Source organism: Alternaria ventricosa, assembly GCF_023758065.1.
Source record: "Alternaria ventricosa strain BMP 2768 chromosome Unknown scaffold_11, whole genome shotgun sequence".
Lineage (NCBI taxonomy): Eukaryota > Fungi > Ascomycota > Dothideomycetes > Pleosporales > Pleosporaceae > Alternaria > Alternaria ventricosa.
The window spans coordinates 646,386-673,820 of record NW_026055691.1 but is presented as its reverse complement, the minus strand read 5'-3'; the positions used below and the strand labels follow the sequence as shown (position 1 = coordinate 673,820).

Here is a 27,435-nt window from a genome sequence, read left to right as displayed (position 1 = left end):
GTAACTGCAATGCCTTGAACGCCCCACAACGACGCCATCATGCAAACAAGACTATAATGCAGATCCCCGTTGAAACACCCTTAGGGCATCAACTATCCATCGCCTCATGTTTCTGAGGCACAGCCCGCCACTATTCGCATGAGACAGCGCCACATGTCATGACGTTTCCACCAGTGTCGCGTAAGGTGCTGTCTCCTCCACTTCTTCCGATAATAGAAAGACGGCAGAACACCCTAGAAGATCAATGATCATCATCAAGGCAAAAGTCATGGTCAGAAGATTTACATATTAGTCCGCGGTACGAGATCGAACCGGCGGTGCTAGCCAGAGGGCGAGAAGGATACGGCCCAGTACGGGTGAACAGTTCCTGCATCGGTTCAGCTGAAACATCGCGTACCCGCCTCGGGAACCTCCCTCTCATCTCCGATCATGCTCTGGCGATGTTCTGGGCCCACGTTCATATTCAGCACGGCGTTGTTTTCAATGGTCTAGATTGATGTTGTTTCTTCATCAGCTGAAAAACAAGGCCGTTGAAATGAGAAACAGATATCAACCGGGAACAAGATTGAGCAACGTAATGATATACAGGTCGCGTGAGCGAGAGTACTGCCTCAACGACTTCAGCCATAGGCCGGTCCGTAGTGACGCCGCGACGCCGTTGTGCAAGCCTAAGGCACCTGCCACCGAATATAGTGCAGGCATAACTTATGTACATGGAAAGTAAGGCGCAAAAATGCCATTCGCCGTCGAGACGCTCATGACAACGCAGAAACGCACACGAATGCTTTCGTCCACCATCTAGCGCCGCGTAGCCTCAATGGCTTTCTCCAAACCGACGATCCTCAAACTCTTGCCTCGGCCAAGTTTACCGCTCATCAAGCCAGCAGCGGGGATGAGCTTGTCGTCCCAGTGTCGAAACAGGACCTTCATGTCGCGAGGTACACCTTCTAGTACGACGGTAGTCACGGGCATGAACGGACGGTCTTCTTCCGATACAGCGAGCATGCCGTATGCTTGTGCGAACATCAGGGCCGTCGAGAATGCAGGCGCTTGTGTGCGAGACAAGGGGCCAACGATACTGCGAAGGATTAGTGGACCGTGGCAGACATCTGCAATGACGGGGCAACTTACATGTACATCTCGAAGAACGCGTCAAGTACATATACGTTCTCCGGCTCCAGATCCCTCTGCGAGAAAGGCATAATCTCCTTGACCTCGGTCTTGACAGCACCGTGCGGCGTCTTGGGCGTAAGCGGCGTCTGTGGCCTCTGTTCAGCAGCGTTCCAAGACGGTCTCCGCAGCAGCGGTGCGAAAAAGGAGCTGCTCACCTGGAGTGCTTGGCCCCATCCTGCCGGTTGGCCGGTCGTTTGTTCAATCTTGTAGAGACGCACGCGGTACTTATCCGATGTGGCTTTGTAGCGCCAGTGGTCTGCTGAGCGTGGGATGGCAGGGCCCTTTGCTGGCACTTGCGAGGGAGGGAATGTGTTGTTGAGGAAGGCTTGAGGTTCGGCACCCTCATCGATCTCGTTGTAGTCGCCCGTGGGCGCAAGGTCCATGCCCATGAGGCGAGCACCAGACACCTCCTCAGCGGAACAGCCGCGACCTTTCCATAGGTATACCTTGCCGGTCGAAGTGGAGACCAGGTAGGGAAAGGCGGAGCATAGACTCTTGAGAGAGAAGTCTACTTCATCAAAGGCTAGGTGCCCAAGATGGCGACGGCCGCAAAGCATGAACTCCTTCGATCCTGGCTTTGCGCCACGTCGTGTGATAACAATACCGCCCAAAGCCTCAAAGAAGTTCGGTGTCTCTTGACCTTGACGGATGACTAGAAGTGTCCCTTGGTTCTGACGTGCATGGTTCTTTGCGAAGAGTTGCACATCTTCCAGAGTAGGTTCGGGTACACCATTGCCAGCCCATAGGTACACGTCCGTGTGTCTTCCGCCCCTTGCATCACCATAGACGTGCGTGCACAAGTACATTGAATCTTGGAACAAGATATGCTCTTCTTGCATAGGTATAGATGTAAGCCTCCCGTCACCGGTTACTTCTTGGATCTGCTTGCGCAATGTACGAATCTTCCCTGACGGACCAAGGTCAAGCGGTGGCGATTTAAGTGTATGCATGGTGTCTACGTTATCGGGAAGCTGGCCCTCAGTAACTGGCGCTTCATCAAAGAAGTCGGCAAACATCCCATCGTGTTTTGGGATAGTTGGCGACACAATAGATGGCTCAGAGAATGGCCTGTTTGCGCTTCCTGGTGGTGACATAGGCGCGTTCTTAGGCAATTGAGGACTCGAGTCTCGCGATCGAGACGCGACAAATCCACCCAGACTTCCAAGGCTGAAGCCCAGACCAACAGGCTTCGGCTTCGGTGGCAGAGGTTTCGATTCAGTCGGTGACTGTTGGCTGGGCTGTGGCGGGTTGGGAAGGGCTTTAGTTTCTGGCTCTGATGAGCGAACCAGTCCGGCGTTATTCATCGCAGCTTGTTCGTCCGCTTGCGTTGGTAGCTTGATGGGGGACTTCACCCTTGTTGGAGCGGGTGATGAAGACGCCGACGACCTACCCCATAGCGTGGTGGCGCTCTTGACGGAGGAGAATGTCGTCTTCTCGGGCGAAGGCTCATCCTTAGCTGGTGAGATTTCTACATTGGGTGTTGAGATTTCCCTAAGTGGCGTTGATCTGGGACTCTCCGCTGCTGGCTTTGAAGGCGCTGTTTGCGGCAACGTAGGAAGCGGACGGGAGAATCGGGAATGTGATGTCGGCGTCGATGTGGGTGATGCGGATGTTGGTGTTTCGACTTGCTTTGGTAGTGGAGTCTTCAGCGGTGTGGTGTGCGATCCGGAGACCCGCCTTTCAAATTCTTGAGATGTTGGCTTGTTCGGTACTCTTGGTGATGATGGTTTCGGTGAGTTGATAGACTCGGGCCGTGGCGTCTTTGGGGTGGCTTGGGATCCAGATACTCTTCGGTCCAGTTCCAGAGACTCTGGCTTCTTGGGGAGCTCCGGAGTGGAGGTCTTTCCGAAATTGCCGGAAGAGATGCGTGATGATTTGGCAGGTGTGGCAGGCTTATCAGTCGACGACTGTCTGACCGGCGTCCTGGCTACTGGTCGCTCCTCTGATTTTCCGTTAGTCTTGGAAACCTCGGAGCTAGGAAGGACATGCTCTGGTTTCACCAAAGGAGCAACAGCAGCAGTAGGTACCTTCTCTTGAGCCTTTTCCTCAACCTTCTCCTGAGCCTTGTCCTGAGTCTTTTCCGGTGCGGCAGTCGTGGATTTCGGCGCCCTTCGCTTTGGTCCGCGGGCGCGGCCCTTGGTCATGTGTTGCAGCTCTGGGGCGGGACCAGTCTTCTCTTCTTGCGCAGGCCTGGTAGGAGACACGTCTACCTCAGCACTTGATGTAGACTTGTTCGTCGCAAGAGGCGGTGGACCTCGCGCGAGCATACCGGCTAGTGCAGGGTTAAAGCGACCCGCGAGCTTGCCAGACATAGCTGGCTCTTTTGCCGCAGAGGATGCGGGCTGTGCTGGCTTATCGTTCATGATAGGCCTGTTCGCAGCTAAACTCTTCCTCCTAGCCAAAGCCTCTGGTATGGGTTCTGGTTCTTTCGGAGCTCCAGCTTTTGGGTCGCTGTCTGCTCGGTTCAGGCCCTTTTTCTTTGCAATAGCCTCTGGTGTTGGAGGAGATGGTTTCGATGCGCTATCGGATCGCTTCAGTGCTGAGCCTTCTTCCTGGGCCTTGTCGAAGATGGTAGATTTCCTCTTGATGAGGCTCTCCCTGAACTCGTCTTTCCGAACTGTGGGCTTGGGGCCACCAGTCACATTGAGCGCAGTCTTCCCTCGTGTGATGTTATCCTTGAGCACGTCAGGCGCAACATAGTTCTTGGTTTCGGCCTTTCGTAACCGGCCAAAGACGTTCTGCAACTCATTGACTTCGCCATCCTTCTTCGAATTGTCAGGAGGCGGTCGGCGTGGCTTCAGCCCGGCGCGGAAGTCCTTCTTGGGTGGGGTTTTCGGCCTCGCCGCTGGAGATCCACGGCCTGTATCCTGTGTGAATCGCGATGCTACCGGCTTGGCTTCGGTGGGCGTTGCTGGCTGTTCAGCTGTTGGCGGCGGTGATTGCGATTTGGTGGGGGTAGGAGCGGGTGCTTCTACAGCAGCCGTTTCAGGGGCGTCCTTGACGACTTCAGGCTCAGCTACCGCTGCTGGTGTCTCAGTCGCGAGCTTGGATTCCGACTTCTTGGCGAACAAGGGCTTCGGTGCCAATGCAGGTGTTGGGCTGGGTGACTGCTCCTTGACTGTCTCCATCTTCTTGGGCTCAGCGCCTTCCTCCTTCTTGGGGGACTCGGGCCTGCGAAGACCGACAGGCTTCAGTTGTATGTCCTTGATGGGCGAGGTGCGACCAGACGATGGCTCTCCGAATGCGCTGCCTTTGCCCAGATCAACACTACTGCGCTGTTGCTTGATGCGATTGATCTCTGTCATCCATGCAGGTTGCGCCGGCGCCGCTTGCTTGGGCTTGGGCGATTCTGGCCTGCTCAGCGCGCTCTCCAGCCAAGTCGACTTTGTTGGGCTCCACCGCTTCGAGGGGCTCGGGGGTGAGAAGTCGTCGTTGAGTGCGTCCTTGTCGCTGAAGGTGGACGCGACGGACTTGGCTCGGCTGTGACGGTGAGGTAGGGCTGGCTTCACGAACTCGTCTTTGGGTGCGCTGTCTTTGTCGGCGCCCGTGATGGTCGCATTGCTGTAGCTCGAGGCGGGACGCGAGGAGGACGAAGGCTCGATGGAGTTGTCTCTGCTCAGATTAGGTCGGTCGAGGCCGGAGAGTGAGCCGTAGCCTGGTATGGCACTTCCGCGGTTGCTCAGGGTTGAGTTTTGTCTGCTGAGGACTGGCGGTGTCTGGGTGCTCCACCGCTTGCTTACGCTATCGCTGCGCTTAAGCATGGCACTTTGCACGAAGCCGCCCATGCCCTTGGTAGGCGAGGCAGATCGTTCCCGTTCGGGCGAAATCCTCCCTTGTGTCGGCGACATGGCAAGGGCGCGTGCGGCACGTTCGCTGTCCCCACCGTCGATCGAAGAGCCTTGTTCAGACGGCGGGGCGAACTTTTGGGAGTCGAGCGTTGGGAGAGGAGAGCGCCCCTTGGCGAGCGGCTCAGCATCGCCCCCTGATACCGACGTGTTGGTGGAAAAGCGGTTGCTCAGCATGGCGCTGCCGCGTACCGAGCCGCCGCGAGAGCCGGGCGAGCTGGAGCGCATGCTTTCGGCAGGCGGGCTGTTGACCTCGGGCTCTGTGGTAGACTCGCGTGACATGCCCGGCAGCTGTCTCCTGCCCGACACGGAGCCTGTCTCTGACGCTGCCTCGTCCTGATTTTTCCTGTATGCCGCTGAGCCCCTTCCACTGTCCTGTGTCTGTCGGAAGAAGGCTGGGTCCTTGGCGCCTAACGAGGCGGCGATGGAGGTTCTGGAGGGATTGGCCTCGGGCGACGAGGGCGGCTCGGGCGTGTTGCTGGCTGACGGGCGCTCGGGGGACCGCGATGCGACTGACAGCGGCCGCCGCATGCTGCCAGACTTTGGCCTCTGGTTCCACGATAGGGTGCCGGAGCGCCCCAATGCGGCGGCGCTGGTGGCGGGCTTCTTGGGCTCGGTGTCGTCGGGCGTGGGCGAGCTCGTGAGGCGTTGCAGCGAGTCGTCGCGGGCGGTGTCTTGACTGGGCGGGCTCATGGCGGGCGTGGGCGTGCTGGCAGCCTTTTCCTGCACCGTTCGGGGCGTGGCAGCTTGGGAGCGCGGGGACTGGGGCGTATATGGCTTGTCGGGGGAGATGGAGCGGGCTCGCTCTGTTTGGGTCAACAGCCGTCGTGAACTCTAACGGGCATAAAAACAAACCTGCTCTGCGCGCTAGTCGCTCGCTGCGGCCCTGTATCAGCTCCTCCTCGAGCTTCTTGACACGCTCGGCATCTTCGCGGTCCCGCTGGTCGCCCAGCCGTTGAATCCGCTGCACAAACTCGGACGGGTCGATTTCCCTCTCGTCGGACGCCATGGTGCTTGTGGGCGACGAGAAAGGCAGGCTATCACAGGCCAATGTGCGCTACGGGAGTTATGCGCAAGGATTGAAGCTGCTCGGCAGTGAGATGAATCCCAGGCGGATCTGGGAGCTAGACGGTCGTTAAATTACTTTGACTCGGTTATGTCATTCCTAGCCAGAATGCTCGGGTATGTTTCAGATGCGATGTCGACGTAAGCCCGCGGACAGGTAGCACCAAACGAGCGAATGATGGAGAGAAGCAGCGAGATAGAGGGATGTAGGTCGTCCAGACGGCCTCGATGGCTGTTTGTTTATACCATCGACGTCCAGCTGCGGCCGGTCGACGCCAGCTCCACACTTGGGCGGTTGGAGCTTGTCATTCGACTACCGCTATACTACCCGCATCCAGCCTTTGGGCTGCCGTGCCCCTGGCACCGCGATGCATGTCGGCAAGCATCAATACAAGAACAGGCGCGCCTTTGCATCCTGCACCACCCACTCCAGCCCCTCCTGCAAGTTCATTCCCGTCATGGCACTGCACGCCATAATGTGCCATTTGTGTGTCTTGATGGCGTCGAGTCGCAGTCCCTGTACGCCGTCGTCAGCATTGGCCCGCCAACCAGGCTCAACATCTTCCTAAGCCCTCACCCACCTCGCGAATCTCGTCTTCCGTCATGGACCCCGGCACATCGCTCTTGTTTTTGAAAACAAGCAGACTGGCTCCAGACAGACGCTTCTTTCGTTAGCTCGTGACGCTTGGGAGGGTTCATGCTTGTGCAAACCTCTTCCAGCAGCAACCCCGCCAATTCCTGGCGACAATCGTCTATCCGCTCGCGGTCAGTCGCATCGACAACCCAGATGAGCGTGTCAGTCTTCTCAAAATAGTTTTTCCAGTATGTCCGCAATGTCTTCTGGCCACCGACATCCCCTGTGCTGTTAGTACACCTTTGTGAGGGGACAACCAGGTGCAGTACATATATTGAGTTTGTAACTGTTCCGTCAGTCTCACCAGGCGGCCAAGGTTTGTCATACGTACCCGTCATACTCGATCGTCTTGATGATGAAACCAAGCGTAGGGCTGACACTGTTCACATCCTCGTTCATGATCTTCTTCACGATGGTCGTCTTTCCCGCATTGTCAAGCCCACTGGTGCAGTGAGCCTCCGATCTCGCAAAAACTCTTGCAATACGCACAGCATCAAGATTCGCATCTCCTTGTCCTTAAGACGTGCCTTCCGCAGTATTGACAGCATTTTGTGCGTTTCACGTTCCGGGTTCTGTCTGTCTGTCAGGCAGGCAGTCGAGTAAGTGTAGAGCTCGTCCCTTCATCGGCTAAACTGTTTACGGACACTTGCATTTGACGGTATTACATGCTAAAGCAACAACACCGTTATCACGTCGCCTTTCAGCAATCTCGGAAATCTTTCATTCCGCCTTCCACTTTCTATCAGTGACTGTAATCTGGGAAATGGCTCAAGAAATTTCGTCTAATTATCCGTCCGTCTATTTAATCAGATAGATGTTCAGGTGTTGTCTCACGATATTGTGTACTTAGGTACGTCTTGATGTCGCGTCGGTAACCTTTTCCGTAATGTTCTCTCTCTATTGTGGCTGCCTGCCTTTCTCGGTAGGCACTAGCGATAGACACGTGGGATGTGTCATGGCAAGGTAAAATTCAGTGAGGAAAGAGCCCTAGGTGAGGTGAAGCTGGCATGCTCTCGCCAAACCTGTTAGGCGGCCTCATCACTAGAAAACCATACCTCAGACTTTGGATGCTCCTACATCTCAAGGACTTCTTCATCTTCTCCATCTTGGTCGCTCCTTCCGCTCCCATCAGCATTGTTTGGGAACCCCTCGTCCTCTTCCCAGTCAGAAGTGTCGGAAACCTGCATCATGAGCCGCACCGCGCGTAACTGGTGTCCGCGCAGCACACTGCCTCCGCTACCTCCATTGATCGAGCTGGACGATGCTACAGTCAAGGACGCTCAAATCGACACGAAGTTCACCAAAGAACCCATGACTTGGCAGCAGGAAAAGGACTTCGGAAACCTCTCGGTAAGTGAAGGCGCACCTAGCTTCCCGTGCCGACTTTATACCGCCCCAAAGTGACGGCATATAAGTTCTGCCACCTGCTTCCAGTCTTCCCACTTCACCTACCAACACGACTAACATCCAACACTAGCTTAACAAGTCTCAATCTGGCCATCATCGCTGGGTACCATTCGCAGTTGAGGAGAGCGCTCCCGCACAACCAGACGACCCGGATAGCTGGCTAGCTCGGCAATCCGAATTCTCTAACCCACCCAAGCCGCCGCGTCGAAACGGCCGTGGTAAGGCAGCCGCTCACCACGCTAGTGCCATCGAGCCTGCCAAACCTACGATTCCAACTCCACCTCGCACAACAGACCCAGACTCGAACCAAAAGCCGCCTAACAAAAGATCTTCGCGCAGCAAGAAGAAGAAGATTGTCAAGAACATGGCCGGGCCATCCAACGGAAAAGCGAGTGTCTATGTCCCTCCTCACCTCCGCAATCGCAGCTCTGCCGACGGTGGAAAAGCAGACTCTGCCCATGGTAGCGGCGTCGCTATCAATGGATCGCCTGCTACGTCCAGTCAGTCGAAGTTAGCGATGAACAGCAAGCCTGATCTTATCTCGTAAGTCTACCATCGCGCGCCTTGATGCCGTGAAAGATGATATACAACTCAGGTTTACTAACATGTGTGCAGCAACGGTGCAAATCATCAGCAAGATTCGTCTTCTTCGTCACCAACAACCTCGCGCGGCAATGAAAAGAACGGACAGCGTGGAACTGCGATGCCTGAGCCCGCCACCTACAACGGCTGGGACGAGCCCAAGGCCGAGCCTCCACCCATGACCAAAGCTCCGGGAAATCCACGATGGCCTCGAGGTCCACAGCCTTTCAAGAAGACAGTCTGGCCCAAGACAAAAGACATGAAGTATATACCCTCGAGCAGCGACAGTGATGGCGGCGTCAGCTTCAGGTCTAACAGCAATGGAGACCCGGATTACGACATCAAGAAGCTGACAGACTGGAATGGTGACTGGCTGCCCGCTCCTGAGACATGGACCGGACGCAAAGGTCATGCAGACCGTCATTTTGGCGCTCATATAGAGAAGTGGTGGAACACACACCCTCCCGAATGCATCACGCCAGTTTACTTCCCACCCGACACATTCGCTGCCGGCAAAGAATTGGCCCCTCGTTACTGGCTTGAAGCAAAGGTTGGGGGTGAAACTCTCAGAGAGTTTTGGCAGACGATGTTAACTACAAAGTCCGAGCCAAAACTCATTGATGAGAACGATCTTGTCGACTACATGCCTTGGTGGGAGCTTTATGAGGATCTAGTTTACGAAGAGATCATCGAAGATGACGAAGGGCAGAGCCCGAAGCGGATCACACATGAGTCTAGCTACATCCACGCTCTGAAGGTACCCGATGCTAGGGTCAACCATGACGATCCAAAATACCCTTCTGTCCCTAGGGAATTGGCTTCCACTGAAGAGAAGGTCCAGGAAAAGAACAGGCGTGTAGAACAGAAGCGCCAAAAGACGATGGCAAAACGGAACCGCCCTATCCCAGAGTCAAAGCTCCCCGTCCAACCAATGGTAGATCGACGGCTGCGTCCTGAAGCCAACATATACATTCGCCCTATCCAGGCTTCGGATGTTCTAGGCATCACAGTAAGTCGATCATGCTAGATCAGTGATGATAAACTTGTCTTGCTAATACTAGCTATAGGAAATCTACAACTTTTATGTCAGGGATACCATCTTCACGCCCGAGTTTGACGAACGCGATGTGACTCAAATTGCTGCGATAATCAGTGATATCACCAGCGCAGGTCTTCCTTTTCTGGTAGCTGTGTCCGAGAGCAATCAGCACAGGCTCGACCCAGGCTATAAGAGCGAGAAGATTGTCGGCTTCATCAACCTCGACGACCACTGTGGTCAGGCGACTCAATATCGCTATACATTCGACATGGAGTTATTTGTTCACCCGGGGTTCGTTTCTAAGGGAATCGGCAAGTGCCTCGTGGATCGACTTCTGGAGATGGTTGATACTAGCTATCGCGCCCGCGGTGGCTACGAGTATGTCAACAACTTCGACTATCTCAAGACAGGGCCGTCAAGAGTTGTCAAGACCATCTTGCTCAACGTTCACCACGAGAATGGCGATGACTTGGACGCTGATTGGCGAGGCAATTTTCTAAGCGCTTGCAAGTTCATCCGAGTTGGTAGACTTCCGAGGGTGGGATACAAGCATGACAAGGTCATCGACGTCTCGATCTTTGCGCATCATACCAAGGAGGATATCGATCCGAGCGCTCGTCCCACTGTAGCGGGCTGAGCACGGTCGTACATGTTGCTGCCCACGACAGTAAGTGTCTCACGCTCACATAGGATATCAAACACTGACAGTGCAGTTGCAAGACGACTTCGCCGTAGCGTCAACCGTTGAGAGCTCCAAACAACGCGGACCGATTGAGCGCGTCTCCTCTTGCACATCAAAAAAGTGTTTTACCAGATTGTTTGTTCTTGCTTTGCGTACTGCGAGTTCAGGGTGGAAAAGCGTCATCGTGATGACGAAGCGGGATTTGTTTCTTCTTCCTGGCTGTCCTTGTGTGTGATGGAAACGCTTGCATCTGGCAATTTTGCGCATATGGACGGCGGCGGAAGACAGGTTCCGAGCGGTGCCCTCAGTGCCTGCTACTATGCTCACTATATCATATGTTCTTTCCAACGAAAATTATATGTCTACTCTCAAGTATGGATTCCTCGATTGATGCAAATATTGCGGTGATGTCGTCAACTCCTTGTCGCGTACCGCACCCCACCAAAAAGAAAGGGAGCGCGTCAAACCTCCCCACCCATGACATGTGACGTCACAACCACCCCGAACCTTGGAAACGCGCCGCGCCGCGTAACCTGCGCAACTAACATAAAGCCGTTGCGCTCGAGACCCTTACGCAACTAACTCCATAAACTCCTAGCTCCTACCGCATTTCACATTCTTGAAATAAACAAACAACAAGCCTACACATTCGACGTAACTGGAACGCACGAGCCGAAATCGTTCAACATGTCAGACAAGGAAGAGCCGCAGCAACAGCACATTCAGACTGAACCCCAGGATGACGAGCAGGAAGAGAAGAAGGGCTCTGGAGGTCTTCTCAGCACGATCGGAGACCCTATTGGTACGTTTGCCCTCTCCATCCCACCCTCCGTCCTCATTCTCCCTACCCGAACCACCACCATCCCACATCTCCCAACCCCCCTCTAACAAACCCCTCCAGGAAACGTCCTCGGCACAGCCCTCCGCCCCATCGGCGCGCCCCTCGAAAAAGGTGTAACAGGCCCCCTCGGCAACGCCCTCGGCGGCACCACACGACCCGCGCTGGGCCCCCTCATGGGCCACGAAGAAGAAAAGTCTGAGCTGCTGGGCGGCAAGAACAAGGATAGCTATGAGAGTAAGCCGGAGAGCATTGCGGGGAAGGAGCAGACGGGGCAGAATCCTCTGGGCTTGGATCAGACGGGGCGGTGGGGGTTTGAGGATGAGGGGAAGAAATGAGGGGATGGGATACGGTTTTCATGTTTTCGATGTTGTTATTAGTAGAGAATTGTATGGGTATATTTTTTAGAGATCGCCAAAACTCCACAGGTGTGGTGCTTGAGTGTTAGAACATCTCGCTCATCCCGCTCTCGCCCAAGACACCCTCTTCGTACAGACTCTGCTCCCTCTCTTCGCCTTCTCGATCATCGTGTATAACTTCCCTCCCCCCTTTCCCTCTAAATGTATCATCCAACCCCTGTACCGTCCCTACACTATCCCCAAACCCATCTTCCTCCAGCCTTTCTTCCTCTCTACTGTCTCCGTTCAACTCAGGTATCGGCGTCCGTCCAGTAAGTATGTCGAACAGACTGTCGTCCGACTCCTCCTGCTCATCCTCATCATCGCGCTCGAAGCGCAAGATCTTATCTTTGCCCTCAGGCCACACCAGTACGTGCGCTTGCTGATGGCCGAATACGAGTGCGGGTTTCTTATCTGGTGAGGTGAAGAGCCAGGTTGTTGACCAGCGGGGTGGTGCTGAACCTGCTGGTTTGCTGATTTGAGAGGATAAGGTGAGAATGGCGGGTGGATGTTGGAAAGAGGATTGGTGGGCGGATGTGGAATGCGAGGTGGAGGATGAGGGTGAATGCGAGGTGGCGGCTGTGTAGAGATATACGGTGGGTTCGTCTTGGGTCGTCTGGATGAGCAGACGGTTTGGATCGGTGGGGTGCCAGAGCAGGTTCTTAACTGGACTGTATTGGATTATTATGCATCGAGGTCGGAGGATGGTCAGATCCCAGATCCAGACTGTGCAGGGTGTGCTATCGTCGCGTGTGGCACATAGCGTGCCGTCTGCATTGAAGGTCAACATGCCGATACCCTGCTTCATTAGACCGGTTTCGTTTTTCTCCAAGGCTGCTTTTGGAGGTGTGACGGGCTGCTGCGAGGTCGTGAAGCTGCGGTTGCCCTGGCTATCGACATGTTCGCTGTATACGGGTGCGCTGGGCACATCGATGACGGGTGTATGGTCGAGGAAAACGACGGGTGCGAAGGTGCGTGCAGAGAGAATACGAACGCGACGGTCCCAGCCACCGACAGCTAGACATTCGTTCCCAGGCACCCATTCAAGCGTCTTGATACCCAAGCCTTCCACATCCCACTCGCTGACGCCGTCTGAGGGTTCGCGGGTTATGGCGCGATACAAGTGACCGTCGGCAGTGTATATGTGGAGTTTGTAGCCAGCAGAAGCTGCGTCCCAGACAGCCAGCCAGCGACCGTCGCGACTCCATCTCAGCCCTGCCGCGTCGCTTGTAGTAAGATCGACGCGATTGATGACCTTGTATGTGCCTGGAGCCAGGAGCAATAGAATATCAGCGCCTGCTGCGCGACATAGCAGTGCCAGAACGCCGCCTCTTCGTCTTCCACCTCTTGAGTCTGTATCCTCGCCAGGCCGGTAGCCCCACCCCTTTCCGTCTTTGCCTACAAACTTCGGGTCACGTATCTCTACGGCCCTGCCAGTCTTGAGACACCATATCTTGGCGCATGCGGTAAAGTCGCTCCAGACAATAACTTCATCCTCGTTCGCGCCAAATTCGGCATGTACGTTCTTGCCCATGCCGCCCGAGCCATTGCTTATCACGGCGTTCCACTTTTCGTCGCGAAGATCGTATACACGCGTGGTATCGTCATCGGATATGAGGACGCGGTTCGAGCATGGCCGCGGTGTGCGTGAGGATCGACGGGGTGGTGTCGAGTTGGGTGAGGGTCGCGACGTGGACGAGGCCAGTGGCGGTAGGGTAGGTGTTGACCAGGCGATTCTCGAGCTTCTAAGATCATGACTTGAAGGTATCGCTATACTGCGCACGATTTCCAACGTGGTAAGACAGCGTATCTGCAAGCGCGCGCCGTTGAGGCATGCGACGTGTGTCGCGGTCGGTGATGGGACGGAGGCATTAGTCGCTGGCACTGATCAGTAACTGCCGAGGCTTAGGGCCGTCGCGTTCATGCTCACATTTGAATTGCGGAGTTACGACGATGTCTTCCATCGTCAGAACAGTCTTATCAAGCATGCGACGAGAATGTTTGGATTCGGTAAACAAGGGCAGGTGAGGATGTAGGCCAATGGGAGTCCAAAGACGCCGCAATTAGCGTGGTTTCGGGCCTTGAGCTCAGTGCTGCGGGCGGTCAAATCGCGGACTCCCACACTTTCACTCACGCAAAGCCGCTCAGAAAGCGAGATCTCTTTCATGATACAAGAGAATCTGTTCTTATTCCAATCATAACCGTAACAGCAACGAGGGTATCGGCATGCACTCCAAGTCGACTAAGAAACGCTCCAAAACACGCCATCAATCGTCCTGGGTATACTTTAGATGCAGTAGATCCAATCTCAGAACCCAATCATACTGTGTAGAAGTGGAAAAGGAAATAAACCAAACGCTTGCTTGCTAGATCGCTCAATCCAAATCGTCCATCTTCATTATCATTGTCGCATCAGGGTCGCTCACATCTGGTACACTGGTGCCTTGATCAAGATGCTCTTGCCACGAATCTGTACAAAGACACCAGCGGCCATACGCACACGTGGTGGCGGCGCTTCGTCCTTTGGTCCACCAGAGCTACCTGGCGGATGTTGCGTGAGACTTTGCTGGCTGCCACCTTGACCGAGCGACGATTCCCGCTTGCCCAGAGTAGCAGGAGAAGCCGTCGGCTTCTTCGACCCACCAAAACCGAACATGCCGCGCTTCTTATCTTCTCTTGGTGGTTGGCTTCCCTGTAGCTGTGCTTGCTCTTGTTCCGCTAACGACATGTTGTCGTCAGGTCTGGAAGCCATGCTTCTGATCGAAGCTCTGTCGGCATCGTCCCGCTCCACGATGGGTGCCGTCAGCGCGGGGATGCCGGACTCAATCTTCATGAAGTCGGGGACAATGCTATGATCAGGATAAAAGTACTCGATGTGTACTTCACGGCTTTCAAGGGGCAAATGTTGTGCGATGCTAATGGCGAGTTCGATGATCATAGGCACACCTCCATTAAGATCTGGAGGCGCAGGGTCATTCAAGTGCATTTGGAGGAACGCAATAAGCTTCTCGTTGAGTGTTTCAGTCAGCGCCTCGCGATTGGCTGTGGCCTGTGGTGCTCTCAAAGTGTCCGCAAGGCCCTCCAGGGTGGCCAGCCGCCAGTTAATAATCTTGGCAGCGAGCGTGTCTTCATCCTCCGCGCTATGACACGGCGGCGAGAACTTGCGGATGTTGGAGACGATTGACTGCAGTTGCGTCGAAAAGCCCGGCTCGAGGTCTGGGTGGAAGTACTTTTCGAATATGTTCTCCACCAGCCACTGCGAGATGACAGCGCGGCCGACAGCCGTCATTTCTTGCTTGCCTGTCTCAACAGCTGTCTTGTTGACCACCTTGTGTAGCCACGTAGGTATACTCTTCCAATCTTTGCGAATTGAGAAGGACAGCTGTGCTATCAATCCGTCCAATCGGTTGAAGCGTGTTGCATATTCGCTGTCATCCCAGGATGTACGAGACAAAGACAAACGCTGGTTTGCGAGGGTGTTCTGAAGCTGATGGACCTGTGATTGCTGCTCGAAAAAGTATCGCTTGACCTTTTGGTACTTTTCGCCTGTATTGTGTTAGATGCAATCGGCTCGTCCAAAGAGAATGTACTAACGTAGAACATCATGCTCCTTTTGCAGCTTCTCGATCTCCTCCTCTGACATATCGGCGACAGATGTCCTCGGCGGTGGCGTTGCCCGTCCCATTTCTGAGACCTGCTGGGGCTGCTTCTCACCGCGGTATGGCTGTCCTTGCGAAGCTGTTGGAACGACGTTAGCGTCGAATGTTGCCAGGCCCGGCGACACAGGCGGCTGACCGTGGGGCTGACCTTGAGCGGGAGGCTGTGAAAGCATGGACGACTCTCGCGACGGTGCGCCTGGCTGTGGTTGGCTGCCATCGTTCGCTTTCCTGATGGTGTTCCTAGCACTGCTCTGAGCACTAGGCGCCATGCTGTCGTGCGCGTGTGGGGGTGTTATGTTGGTCGGTAGTAGATCGGACGATTGGGGATGCTGCGCGTCGTAGGTCTGGTGGGACTGCGGCTGGAGGGGAGACGGCGGGGCGAGCTGGTGGGACGAAGGGGGACGGCGCTGCGACTCGATCGACTGGGCCTCTTGCGCGATCTGAGGATGCTGGCGAGACGCCTGTGGGGGTTGCAGGTCAATCTGCTGCTGCGAGGCTGGCCGGCCAGGTTGCGGCTGTTGCTGCTGGTCTTGATGCGGCTGAAGCTGCGACGCAAACTGCTGCGGATAAAGCGTGTTTTGCTGCGCGTTGTCTAGCGGCGAATGGCCCTGGGCCTGGAGTTTAGCTTGCTGCTGTTGGTACAGGAAGTAAGTTTGTTGGATGTCTTGCGGGACTGGACCACCTTGCCCGTGCAGCTGAGCGTTCTGGAGCAGAGGGCTTGGCACGGTTTGTGGGTTGAAGGCCTGGTAGTCGCCCGAGGCTTGCGGGTGCTGGACAGCTGGCTGGTAGCTCTGGTATTGCTGTTGCTGTTGCTGATGCCGTGGCTGCTGGAGACCCTGGCCCTGGTGTTGCTCAGGGCTGTATTGGTCTACCCCGCCTTGGGTCGAATAGCTTCCCTCCGTGCTTACCCTGTCAAGTGGGGGCCGATTGTACGGCTGCTGTTCCTGACGCGGCTGCGGCGCAAACTGCTGAGGCTGCGGCAAGTTCTGTTGGTACTGGATATCCTTGGGCGGTACCTGGGGCGTCTCGTCTTTCTGCAGGAAGGGGTCGAGGTTGTCTTCGTCCTGCTCGTTCGAAGCGGGAAGATGAGAAGTCGACCCTTGGTGCTGGTGCCACTGCTGCACACGGCTCTCTTCCTGCGCCTGATACTCCTGCGCGCGGGGGTCGCTCTTCCGGACTGACTGTCGTCTGCCCAGGCCGTTCTTCTGTGCTTTGGCTTCCTGGTCTTTGTGCCCTTTGACTCCGGCAGCGATGCGACTGCGCAGCGATGGCTTCTTGGCTTCTGGCGTGTATGCAGAAGGCGCAGGCTGGGGCTGATAGGGGCCGCGATGAGGCGATTCAGCACCAGACACTGGCGCGGGGCCGGGTTGTTGCTGGTAAACCTGCGACGGCGACGACTGACCCAGAGGGAGGTGGGCACTCAACCTGTGACTCGTCGTGCGCTGAGGAAGCTGTTCTCTATATTGGCCCTGTAGCGGAGCGCCAGCCGAGACCTGCTGCTGTTGCACAAGAGGCTGCTGAGCCTGTACAGGCGCCTGCTGGCTGTCTGAAGTATGGTATCGCTGCGCGGCGACGTGCTCGTTCACTGCCAGCGCTTGCCCGTCAGCGGCGCCGGCGATTGGCCGCCCAAATGCTTCCTTACCAGGTGGTACGGGCGAATGCTGCCCTGACGAGGAGTTGTCGACAGATTGGTGCGACCGATTCGACTTGGTCCATGGAAAGTTAGGCATCGCAGTGTTGACAGCTTCAAGCTCCGCCTCAGAGCAGGTTGTCGATGGCGGGGCGGAGACGACGCGCTCAGCTAATAATAAAACGAGACTGAGCAACCATAGACTATACCCGGGTAAGACTGCATTGCGCGGTTGGACAGTTTTCCTCAAGTACAATGCATCGAGCTACATAGATGCACGGCGTAGGTGATCAGCCCAAGCCGCCGCACGTGCAGGCATGCGGAACTAATGGAATGACATGGAGAAGGCAAGACCAGTCCCGGTGCAGCTAACACCGGACCAAGTTGCTGATATCGCGAGCCGTGGCAGTGCTGCTATTGCCAATGCCCTGCCAGGCTGCCTCTAACGCCTTTCTGCTGTTCAGGGCTTCCAAGGCGCAATCGACGTTTCGTCCTCCCCGTTCTGTGGCTGCACTCCCGCATCCCAGTGACACCAGGAGACGACAGCAAACGTCGCTGGATCCAGATACATACACTGTGCCCATAGCCCGGCGGATGGAACCTGCAAACAAGAACGCCAAGTGGGGACAGCAGCTGTTAGTCTAGGCGGCGTTGCAAGCCCTCCTCTGCTCAACGTGCCTGAAGCTGCAGCCGCCCCTGCGTATCGCCTGGGGTATGCAAACTATACATATCGCGTCTCATTATTGTACACTGGATGTTTTGCTTTTCTTGTGCGATCGTGACATTTGCGACGTGTTCGAAGAGCTCAATGCCTAGAGTGGCAGATTGCATCATCACCATCACGGAGTATCTCAAAGCGAGCGGATCTGCATACAAGCCAGATGTGCATGATCTCGCTCATGTTCCCTCAGCTCCGAAAAATGTCATGGGGCTATTTTTGGCGTCTGACATGTGCTAGCCGTGTTAGACTAGCTTGCCTATCGTTTCGGTTCTGATGCCTGTGTGAGGTTTCCTAAGCTTCCACGTTACACCACTTTCACACAAACCTCGACACAAGGCTGAGGTCTCGAAAAGCTGACCATCAGCCACTTCATGCACGCAATATAGCCAAACTCAATCGTCGGTCTCTCCGACACCTCACCGGCATCGACCGGACAACAAAAGACGCGAACGTATGCCGGTGAGGCGGTTATGCACGCCTCCTTGGACGTGCGTGGGGACTACTGTATGCGCAAGTGCGGCACTGCCAGGAACGATCGCTGTATGAGACATTATTACGCGCTTCTCTTCTCGATCGTACTTCCAGTATCAATGCAATGTCGAATCATCTCGTCAGAGGGTCTGCCAGGAGCTTACTCGGACCATAAGTAAAACGAACACCGATATTCGCACGCGTGCGAGTCGGTCATTGTCGCAATACTTCTCAACAAGAGCAGATTTTCGTGTGGGCACCGTATGAATGGCGGAAGTTGTAGGTGGCTCGTCATCACGGATCGTCGCGCTACCACTGAATGACAACCAAGATGTAGATTTGTGATCTCGCACAAAGAGGCTGTAGGCAAATTTTGACTACGATTAAGTGAACGAGCTTTTCATTACTACGTAATGGGATTGCGCAATCGTCAGGTCCCTTGCCCAAAACTTATCTACTGAGACTTTACGAGCGCTGTTCCTACTACGACCACTTCAATACGATCTACAGATTTCTTCAACCTTCTCTCTCGACCATGGCCGATCAACAGGTGTTCCGCTTTCTCGATCTACCAACAGAACTGCGCTTGATGGTCTACAAATTCCTCCCGGTCAAGACAATACACCATGTCGTTCGAACCAACGATTTTGCTTTCTGGCTCAACAACCCTCACTATCACTATACTAACTTACCTGAGCGTTTCCTCGAAAAGGGAGCACAATTCGAAACTCCCTCTTCGAAATGGCCTGTGTACTCCATGACGATAGTTCGCAAGAAGATCCCCGGCCTAGCTATCCTCAGCACGAGTCAAAAGATTCATCTAGAAGCTGGCGAAGTTCTACAACCAAAGTTACGAGCTATCAGCAAATTACCAGCACAGATCATCGTCAACAGTATCTCTCTCGGCAGTTTCGCTATGGATGATGTGGTATCTCGACTGTCATACGCAAACACAACCTATTGGACAAGCAAAAGCCGACTCTTAGACTGGCGCGTAGCAGCGCCTGAGTTGCGCCCAGGAAACGAACCCAGATCTCGACCCGTTCACGTCGCCATACGCAATTCGTTCATCGACAAAGACATAGCCGACGCATCGACAGACAACTTCAGAATGCAGTGCCTGCGGAATTGCTTCTATTGGTCACTTCGAAATGAATCAGCCATACATGCCGCGAGCTGCCCTACAGACGGCTCCTTCCCGCACATTGACCAGCATCTACACCTCCGTATGGCTGGTTTGACTCCACAGGAGGAGAAGGCTTACGGCATATTTCGACCTCTGGACCGTGAAAGTTTTGGAAGATGCTGTCGTTGCAGGTCTACCTCGCTCATCGACAGCGGTGAGATCATTGGTGGAGAGGAATGGGAGGACGAATGGGCCGAACACGAGAGCTACCAACAAGGCCTAGTATAACAGTACAATGAAGAAGAGAAGTCGTCTCGGGCGTGGGGAAGTTGGCAGGATACGGCTACTTAATTTTGGTGACTGACTATTGACATCGATCAATGGAAGCTCAAACCGGAGCGGAAGACGACTTCGAGAATGACTTCTGTAGAAGCATCAACTGCATCATACAATACACTAATCTCAAAGCAATCTTGCCTTCACTTCTACTTCGAGTCTGTGCGCTCACCGGCCGTACTGCGCCTAACAGGCACTTGGTTTCTACCCGTTTTTCTCACCACATCACATCAACTTGCTACCCTGACGCATCAAGACATACTTCAGTCGACACAAGCGCCGAAATATCTAGCGACGGACCGACATTTCTGTACACCAAAGTCATGAAGATATCAACCACCGACCTACCTCCGCCTCAGACTGCCACGATGGAGTCATCAGAACAAGCACGCCGCCCATTATCCACGTTACTCTACCCAAGAACTGCAGAAGCGCCATCAGCATACGGAGCACCACCCCAACTCCCGGCAATCCCACAAGAACCTGAGGCGCCACCATACCCACCTTCTCCACCGTCAAAAGCGCATCAAGAACAGCCAACACCACCCTCACCACCAACCTCCCCGCCGCTCATCGTCATCCATCCCGTCCCAGAACCCGCCTCACCTACATCACCCTTCCCAGACAGCCTCCCACCGCGCCCCCAACCCGCACAAAACGGAACCTTCATCTCCCGCCTCTTCAAGCGCGCACCCGCCCACCCCGATGACATAGAGCTTGGTCCGCTTCCTCAGTCTCACCCACCAGAGACTCCTGTTTCGGACGCGGAGAAAGAACGGAAGTACAGGAGGAAGAAGGTGTTGTTTATTTACTCGACTTGGGGAGTGCTTCTCGTTGTTGCGATATTCGGGATGGTGGTTGGAGCGCAGATGTATAGGGGGAAGGTCGATGATTCAGGTGGTGGTGAGAAGGTTAATAACTTTGAGGTTGTTGATGCGGATGGGGAGGTTGTGGGAGGTGGAGGTGTAAGATGATGGGGGGTGGTGGGTTGATTGAAGTAGATACACGGGCTGGAGAGATCAGTGTCCGGACAAATGTCACTGATAAAGAGAGCCATATAGCCCGCATCAGTGTCGGAACAGAGAAGGTTGAGATGGAGCTTGAACGATGAAGAGTGGGTAGAGTGTCACGAAGACATTGTGGGAGAAGGTTATGCTAGATATGCTTCGTCATGTGGATCTTCCTCTAAGGAATTAGAAAAAATGTACTCAATGTCAATCGATAACTCGCGTGGCCATGAACGGCAGTAGTTCGAGTTCGACCGTCTTCAGTCCTAATCCTGGTTCTGTGTAACCTTCACTCTCGCGCTTACTCAATCCGTCTTTGCTAGCTCGACTCCGACTGGCCAACAGCAGACCACTCCGCTCGCTGTTTCCTGCGCAGGAGACAACGTCCCTCAACATAACCAATTTGCGCACCGCTACAGGTATACCGCATAGAAGCATTACTACCTTACTTTGTGCTGACACTCTAACAGAACCACCGCTCTCCACCACCATGGCTCCCAACCACACCAAAACAGACCAGCCCGTCTACCTCCGCATCTTCGGCTTTGATCTTCATTGCGACGCCGTCACAAGCAATGACTACAACACTTCCCAAGTCGACCGCGCAATTACCTATGATCCCTACCGCACTCGATACGCTGTAGAGCCCTACCACTCTCGTCCCGCAGTAGAACTCTACCGCGATCAGCGCAATACTGGGCTACTCTACATCTTGATGGCAGCTGGTGCGGCAGCAGCTCTCGTAATTGGGATTGCAATGCTCTTATTCGGATTCATGCTGTTCATTTTCGCTGTTTGTTGGATTGTGGCCTTCATGGTCGTTGTCGGATTGATGTGCTCGGTTATGTAAGGTAGATGTAGAATGGATGGGAAGTGAGTCAGCTGTGTGAGTGGGGGGAAGGAAGACAGGATGTATGGCAGAGCTTGCTCATCTTGATAAATGAGTGATGTAGAGCAGTTTCCAGTCAGCACGCGACTAGGATATAGTTCTCAGCTTGAGAATTGATGAGAAGAAAATCGGGTATGCTAGATGGTATCATTTGCTGTATATGCGTGAACTCAAAACATGTACCCGGTCTCACCCGACAATCTAGGTGGCCTTGCAGTCCAGGAAGTCGCGTTCGGGCGTGTTTAGACCTAACCCAGGCGTTCTTTCCTCTCCACGTTGACGCCTGCTCACTGTCTCCTCGTTCCACCAACCTTGGAACTCTCTTCTACCACCGCGCAATCACTCCTTCCACCCGCTGCCGGCTGCACAGAATATCAAACATCTACACGGCCATCTCCAACGCTGTCATGAGTCTGCCACCCACCAACACTACTGAAACGCTCTTTCCTAACTTCCCAGCAGAACAGCCGCTCTCACCCGCTATGAACACCTCCGATACCGAATCGGATTATTCCACGGACGATACCCTCTCGGACATGGAGTCTGACGACGGCGGGTGTGACTTTGGCTGCGGCAATCTAGACGGTGATATCTGCGGCGACGATGACATCTGTGGCAACGATGATATCTGTGGCAACGATGATATTTGCGGCGATGTCGATATCTGCGGCAACGATAACGACTCCGATCACGTATACACTCACACCACCTACGTCACTATCACGTCTAAGAAAGGCGCATCCAGTGGTGGAAAGCCGCCCACCGTCTGTCTCGCTCAAAAGTAAAGCGCCGCGATTCTTCCAGTGACCGCGAGTTCATCGTCTGCTTCATGATGATCTTGGTCATGGTGGCATTCTTGTTTCCTGAACAAGCAATTGATTTCCTCGAAGTCATGGGCTTGATAGCTGTCAAGGTCGTATCACTTTTACGTGAGGTTGCCATTCTTCTGCTGGAGTTAGCTGGAGAACGTTGTGGTGTGAGCTGTCATGTGAGGAAGGTGAAGAGGAATTCGATGTGGCAGGGCTGGAGATAAGCAGAACGGGTGAAAAGGAACAGGACAGGAAGAACAAGGACGTCGAAGGAAAGGTGATGGAATGAGACGCACTTGTCCATGTTCAGCGGAAACACAGATCGCTTCAACGCGCATGCATCATGGAGACAAAATCGAAGTTGCTAGCTGGTATCATTTGCTGTATATGCATGAGTAGAGTGGGTCGACTATTACTGGGTCTCCTCAACATATCCCAAAGCCTCTCCAACCTTGACCTTCATTCCTTGTTCAATGTTCCACTTGAAGCCACCCTTCCTCTCCATACCAGTGAAGCCCTCGTCGAGACTGGGTCTTATGCCCTTTGGCGCCTCGAACACCAAAACGATGGTACTTCCTAGCTGGAATCCACCCATCTCTTCACCACGCTTGAGAGAATAACCGCCTAGTACCCGACTGGCGGAGGTGTAGGAGGCCTCGGCAAAGCCAGAGTAGGGCTCACCGCGAGCTGCAGCTTCTTCGGCGGCGCGGTCGGCGGCAGTGTCGGTTGTGAGACTGTTGGTACGGAGTTCGCGATCGAAGTTGATTTTGATAGATCCGACGTTGGTTGCGCCGACGGGTGTGTAGGAGAAGAAACCCCAGCGCCATCGACCGAGCAGGACAACGCGCTCGTTCAAAGTGAAAAGACCTGGCATGGTGCGTTGTAGGTATGGAGATACGCTGTATAGTTCACCGGCGAAGTGACGGCGCGATTCGACGACCCATGATACTGGAGAGTGGAAACGGTGGTAGTCGCCAGGGGCGAGGTATACGACACAGTAGTAGAGTGCGGTAGGTGTCTTATTGGATGCCGGTGCCCACCACGGTCGCTCAGCTTCGCTCAAGGCCATTTCAGCGCGTACCTCGGCTTCTGAAGAAGCAGCCGGTGCGGTGGACTGGTCCGTGGGCATTTCAGATGGCTTTCCGCCTTTGGGCCAGGGTCCAGAGAACAGGTTGGGCAAGGTGTACGAGATGCCGTTCACGTTTGCGAATTCCTCGTCTGCACGGACGGTATCCTCTTCATCCTTTGTGGTCTTCTCATGTTCGCTTGTGATGACCTGAGAGTTTGCGACGTTTTGGGCGGGTGTGCTGGGCTTGGTGGAGCCTAGAAGCGCATCCAAGCTGTATGTCACGCCTTTGACTTGTTCGACTTCGCCGTGCTCGATAGTACCGAATTGGATGACTTTACCGTCTGCGGGAGAGAGGACGGCGTTGGGGTTGGGGTCGAGAGGGCGGACTCCGGGTTTTAGGGTGCGGTAGAAGAAAGCAGCGAGATTAGGGTAGACATGGAGATCGGGCTCAGAGACTTCGGAGAGACTGTGACTTGTTAGCATTAGATGTCACTACTAGGCTGGTGGCTTCTGACTTGACACCGAATATCCAAGAGTAGAGCTTGAAGCCAGGTACTCGAAGGTAGTAGGGAATATCGATCTCGTTGAAGCGTCCCCAAACTCGCGAGAGGGCCTTGAGAGGTAGCGTGGACATGACCTGGACTGTCCATGGCCCGCTCGGCCGTATCCTTTCGCGCTTCTTCGGTCGGCCCTGGTTGTCCACTGCACCTTCCTCGCCATTCTGTCTCTCAGCCTCGGTATGCTTCTCCCTCCGTTGTATGCGATAGAGCTGGAATGCGCCGAGGAAGCCGACGCCGAGTGCAATTGGTATTGGCTCCCATTTTATCTTGGTCTTGTTTAGGGCCGAGTTCAGCCGTGACCTGAAGGACTCTTTCCTGTGGAAGTTCTGCTCATATGTTGCGCGTGTGGAAGAGAAGGTGCGAGACGGGACGGAGAGGCGCGCCTGTCGGTGTGTGGGCGTTTGGAAGCGCGGGCGGAGAGGGGCTCGCATGAGCTGGCGCGAACAGGAAGACGCCATGGCTATGTTGTATGCATCGGTCTCGAATGTTGCAGTGCGGGAAGACGGCCAATTCCCCAGCGACGAGATGACGGCTATGGCGTCGCGTGGTGGGAAAATCAACTTCCTCGGTTGACCAATGACGTATCCATCGGCGACGGGGCTCTAGCGCGCAACGGCGTCTACCGCTGGACATGGACAGTTGAATAATGCATCGCGTGCACAGGTCAAGCTTCTCGAAACATCCAAAGGCGAGGCGGCACTGACGCTCAGATTATCCGCCTGGACTTCATAGCAAATGGCAGGCGCGACCGTGGTCCTAAGCTGATACCAGGCTCTAATTCGGACACGTCGTCACTTCCCGACTTCTACCTGCACTCTTCACCTCGCACCATAGTCCCTCACTACACACAGCGGCCATGGCGGAAGAAGCGCAGACAGTCAACCTCAAGATCCTTTCACCCTCGTCTGAGGTGGAGGGTGGTGTGAACCTCGCAGACGTCCCCGCTTCCACCACGGTCAAAGAGCTCCGGAGCCGCATACAGGATGCCGCGCCCTCGAAGCCTGCCCCAGAGCGCATGCGCCTCATCTATCGCGGCAGAGTAGTGGCCAATGACGCCGACACACTGAGCAATGTGTTTGGCGTGGACAATGTAGGGTCGCCAACCACGTGCGGTAGACCCACGCTGATGGTGAATATAGCTACGTGAGAACAAGGACCAGAGCCTCCACTTGGTTCTGCGGGAGCTCCCGACTACTGGGAACCCTCCAACGTCACCTACGCCACGATCCGCGACTGTCCCGAACCCTTTCCGCCCTGCGCAAGCCCCGGCTGTACCCGCAAACCCTCTGCAAACGAACCCATTCCGTGCGCTGCCACAGGCTCGGCCACACTCGCTCCCTCCACTACCACCACACCACCATCATATCCCGGGCCAAGCGAACGCGGTCCCTATCCCTCTACCTCTTCCCCCACAACTACAACAGCAGTTCACACAGGCCATGGCGCAACAGCAGAACAACGAGCAGACCCCAGATTCGACATCTCAGCAGCCAGGACCAGACGCACCAAGACCCGCGGACACCGCTCAAGGACTGCCCAACCTCCCCGGAAATGGCGACCAACCACTACGACGCGAAGGCGTGGGTCCCAACGGGGCACGATGGACAGTCACATACAATCAGGTCAACATACCTGCGCACATCCGGCAGCCTGTTCCTGCATTCGGTCTTACTCAGCCGATAGCGTTTGGTCGTCCACCGGTCCCGCCAGGCGTTCTTCCCTCAATGGGCCATGACAGTACCCAGCGCTTGTTGCCACGCATCCAGACAATCTTCCAGGAAGCACAACGTGAGATGGAAAACGTGCGAACCTTGCTGCAGCCTGCGCGTCCATCAGAGACACAGACTGATCGACTTTCAATTTCAAACACCTCTCCCCTGAACCTACCGGTTTGGCGGATTGACCACATCCGTCAACACCTGAACACCATCAACCAGAACTTGAACGTTGTGGAGCGGGCCCTCGCCCTTCTCCCTACAGAACCCGAGGTGGTAGCGCTGAGACGCTCAGTAACCGAGATCAGAGTGGACGCACTAGAGTTGAACATCATACTCGATCGTCAACAAGGCGGAAGCCCCAGTCGATCAAGCATGTCCACAGCCATCAACACTCCGATTCTCGGACCTTCCTCTAGCACAATACCAGGCGCTCCGATAATGACTCCAGCTGTGCCTACTACATCTCAACCACGAACACAGAACACTACTCAGGCAATGCCTACAGATGCGCCAACAGAGTTGTTCCTCTTATCAAGCCCTCAGGGCCCGGTTGGCGTTCTATTCGATCAGCAAGGCACATACACCACTGCCCCCATGGTCTCGACACTTCCATTTCAGAGTTTTACGAACCAGTTTGCTCAGAACAGACAGCTCCTCAATGGACTTGGACAGCAGATAGCACAGGGGGGTCAGCCCTCTCCGCCGAACTTGGAGCTGCACAGGCAGCTAGCCAACATGAGCCAGACCCAACGTCGGGACTGGATCCAGAATCAAAACCAAATCCAAAACCAGAATCAAAATCAGAATCAGAACCAAAATCAGAATCAAAATGCGAACGTAAACGTAAACCAACCAGAAGAGAACGATCGTATGGTCAACGTCGCTGGGCATATGTGGCTGATCTTCAAGCTGGCAGCATTTGTTTACTTCTTCTCAGGAGGTGGCGGCCTCTATAGACCTATCATGCTTGGTATCGTCGCAGGTGTGGTTTACCTAGCACAAGCCGGCATGTTTCAAGAGCAGTTCAACGTTGTCCGTCGTCACTTCGAGGCTCTTCTCCCTGTCGGAGCCTTGGCCGAACGCGTGGCTCAGCCCAACAACCAGCGCCAAACGCAACATCGAGGTAACCTATCACCCGAGGAAGCTGCGAGGAGAATACTGCAGCAGAGGAGAGATCAGAGATTTGGATGGTTCAGGGACAGCATGCGCACAGTCGAACGCGCTTTTGCGCTGTTTGTTGCCAGCTTGTTTCCTGGTGTTGGAGAGCGGATGGTCCACGCGCAAGAGGAGAGGGAGAGACTCGAAAGGGTGGCAGCTCGAGAAGAGAGGGAACGTCAGGAGGAAGAGGCGAGAAGAAGGGAAGAAGAGGCCCAAGCACAGCGCGAGCAGAGAGATGAAAAGAAGACCGAGGCCGATCCCGAGCCACAAGATGGGTCGAATGCAAGTGTAGGCACCAAGGGCAAGGAGAGGGCAGCGACAGAGGAAGAGGCTACTGCTCCGGGTCCTTCTTCATGATTTTATAAGCGATATCACTACACGGAAGTAGCAATGCTCAGACAGATACCATTGCATGAAGTTCAAACATATTTCATTCACATTGTACCCTGGAATATGTCTCATCCGGTGCTGCCTAACAAACCCCGGTGCCACACCAATCTTTTGTATGCTTGCCAACAGCAAGCCATAGTATGCGTAGAGTCTGCAAGAACTTCAGTCCGATCACATCTTATTCCAAAATATGTTCGGGTATGAGTAAGCTCTCTCGGCGGCGGTGTAA

The 27,435-nt window shown here is 54.7% G+C and overlaps 10 protein-coding genes across 10 annotated transcripts; 5 read left to right on the top strand and 5 right to left on the bottom strand.

Annotated features, from left to right (window-relative positions):
• Nucleotides 1–798: 798 nt before the first annotated feature.
• On the bottom strand, nucleotides 799–6,027 carry J4E93_006724 (uncharacterized protein; the record flags this gene model as incomplete). Its single annotated transcript, XM_049344635.1, has 3 exons — nucleotides 799–1,078; nucleotides 1,132–5,824; nucleotides 5,874–6,027. 3 exons carry the CDS (start codon nucleotides 6,025–6,027, stop codon nucleotides 799–801), a joined length of 5,127 nt encoding a protein of 1,708 aa, XP_049198289.1.
• A 441-nt stretch (nucleotides 6,028–6,468) lies between these two features.
• On the bottom strand, nucleotides 6,469–7,265 carry J4E93_006723 (uncharacterized protein; the record flags this gene model as incomplete). Its single annotated transcript, XM_049344634.1, has 5 exons — nucleotides 6,469–6,600; nucleotides 6,665–6,745; nucleotides 6,795–6,945; nucleotides 7,049–7,159; nucleotides 7,207–7,265. The coding sequence occupies 5 exons, from the start codon at nucleotides 7,263–7,265 to the stop codon at nucleotides 6,469–6,471; spliced, it is 534 nt and encodes a 177-aa protein (XP_049198288.1).
• Nucleotides 7,266–7,905: 640 nt separating this feature from the next.
• On the top strand, nucleotides 7,906–10,382 carry J4E93_006722 (uncharacterized protein; the record flags this gene model as incomplete). The annotated part of the gene is made up of 4 exons (XM_049344633.1): nucleotides 7,906–8,067; nucleotides 8,195–8,667; nucleotides 8,740–9,715; nucleotides 9,774–10,382. The coding sequence occupies 4 exons, from the start codon at nucleotides 7,906–7,908 to the stop codon at nucleotides 10,380–10,382; spliced, it is 2,220 nt and encodes a 739-aa protein (XP_049198287.1).
• A 732-nt stretch (nucleotides 10,383–11,114) lies between these two features.
• Nucleotides 11,115–11,603, top strand: J4E93_006721 (uncharacterized protein; the record flags this gene model as incomplete). The annotated part of the gene is made up of 2 exons (XM_049344632.1): nucleotides 11,115–11,229; nucleotides 11,329–11,603. The coding sequence occupies 2 exons, from the start codon at nucleotides 11,115–11,117 to the stop codon at nucleotides 11,601–11,603; spliced, it is 390 nt and encodes a 129-aa protein (XP_049198286.1).
• A 106-nt stretch (nucleotides 11,604–11,709) lies between these two features.
• Nucleotides 11,710–13,197, bottom strand: J4E93_006720 (uncharacterized protein; the record flags this gene model as incomplete). Its single annotated transcript, XM_049344631.1, has 1 exon — nucleotides 11,710–13,197. The coding sequence occupies one exon, from the start codon at nucleotides 13,195–13,197 to the stop codon at nucleotides 11,710–11,712; it is 1,488 nt and encodes a 495-aa protein (XP_049198285.1).
• An 888-nt stretch (nucleotides 13,198–14,085) lies between these two features.
• On the bottom strand, nucleotides 14,086–17,052 carry J4E93_006719 (uncharacterized protein; the record flags this gene model as incomplete). Its single annotated transcript, XM_049344630.1, has 2 exons — nucleotides 14,086–15,209; nucleotides 15,258–17,052. 2 exons carry the CDS (start codon nucleotides 17,050–17,052, stop codon nucleotides 14,086–14,088), a joined length of 2,919 nt encoding a protein of 972 aa, XP_049198284.1.
• A 1,627-nt stretch (nucleotides 17,053–18,679) lies between these two features.
• J4E93_006718 (uncharacterized protein) lies at nucleotides 18,680–19,558 on the top strand (the record flags this gene model as incomplete). The annotated part of the gene is made up of 1 exon (XM_049344629.1): nucleotides 18,680–19,558. One exon carries the CDS (start codon nucleotides 18,680–18,682, stop codon nucleotides 19,556–19,558), a length of 879 nt encoding a protein of 292 aa, XP_049198283.1.
• A 2,351-nt stretch (nucleotides 19,559–21,909) lies between these two features.
• Nucleotides 21,910–22,287, top strand: J4E93_006717 (uncharacterized protein; the record flags this gene model as incomplete). Its single annotated transcript, XM_049344628.1, has 2 exons — nucleotides 21,910–21,913; nucleotides 21,965–22,287. The coding sequence occupies 2 exons, from the start codon at nucleotides 21,910–21,912 to the stop codon at nucleotides 22,285–22,287; spliced, it is 327 nt and encodes a 108-aa protein (XP_049198282.1).
• A 436-nt stretch (nucleotides 22,288–22,723) lies between these two features.
• J4E93_006716 (uncharacterized protein) lies at nucleotides 22,724–24,398 on the bottom strand (the record flags this gene model as incomplete). Its single annotated transcript, XM_049344627.1, has 2 exons — nucleotides 22,724–23,846; nucleotides 23,896–24,398. 2 exons carry the CDS (start codon nucleotides 24,396–24,398, stop codon nucleotides 22,724–22,726), a joined length of 1,626 nt encoding a protein of 541 aa, XP_049198281.1.
• A 398-nt stretch (nucleotides 24,399–24,796) lies between these two features.
• Nucleotides 24,797–27,173, top strand: J4E93_006715 (uncharacterized protein; the record flags this gene model as incomplete). The annotated part of the gene is made up of 2 exons (XM_049344626.1): nucleotides 24,797–25,030; nucleotides 25,377–27,173. The coding sequence occupies 2 exons, from the start codon at nucleotides 24,797–24,799 to the stop codon at nucleotides 27,171–27,173; spliced, it is 2,031 nt and encodes a 676-aa protein (XP_049198280.1).
• Nucleotides 27,174–27,435: the final 262 nt, after the last annotated feature.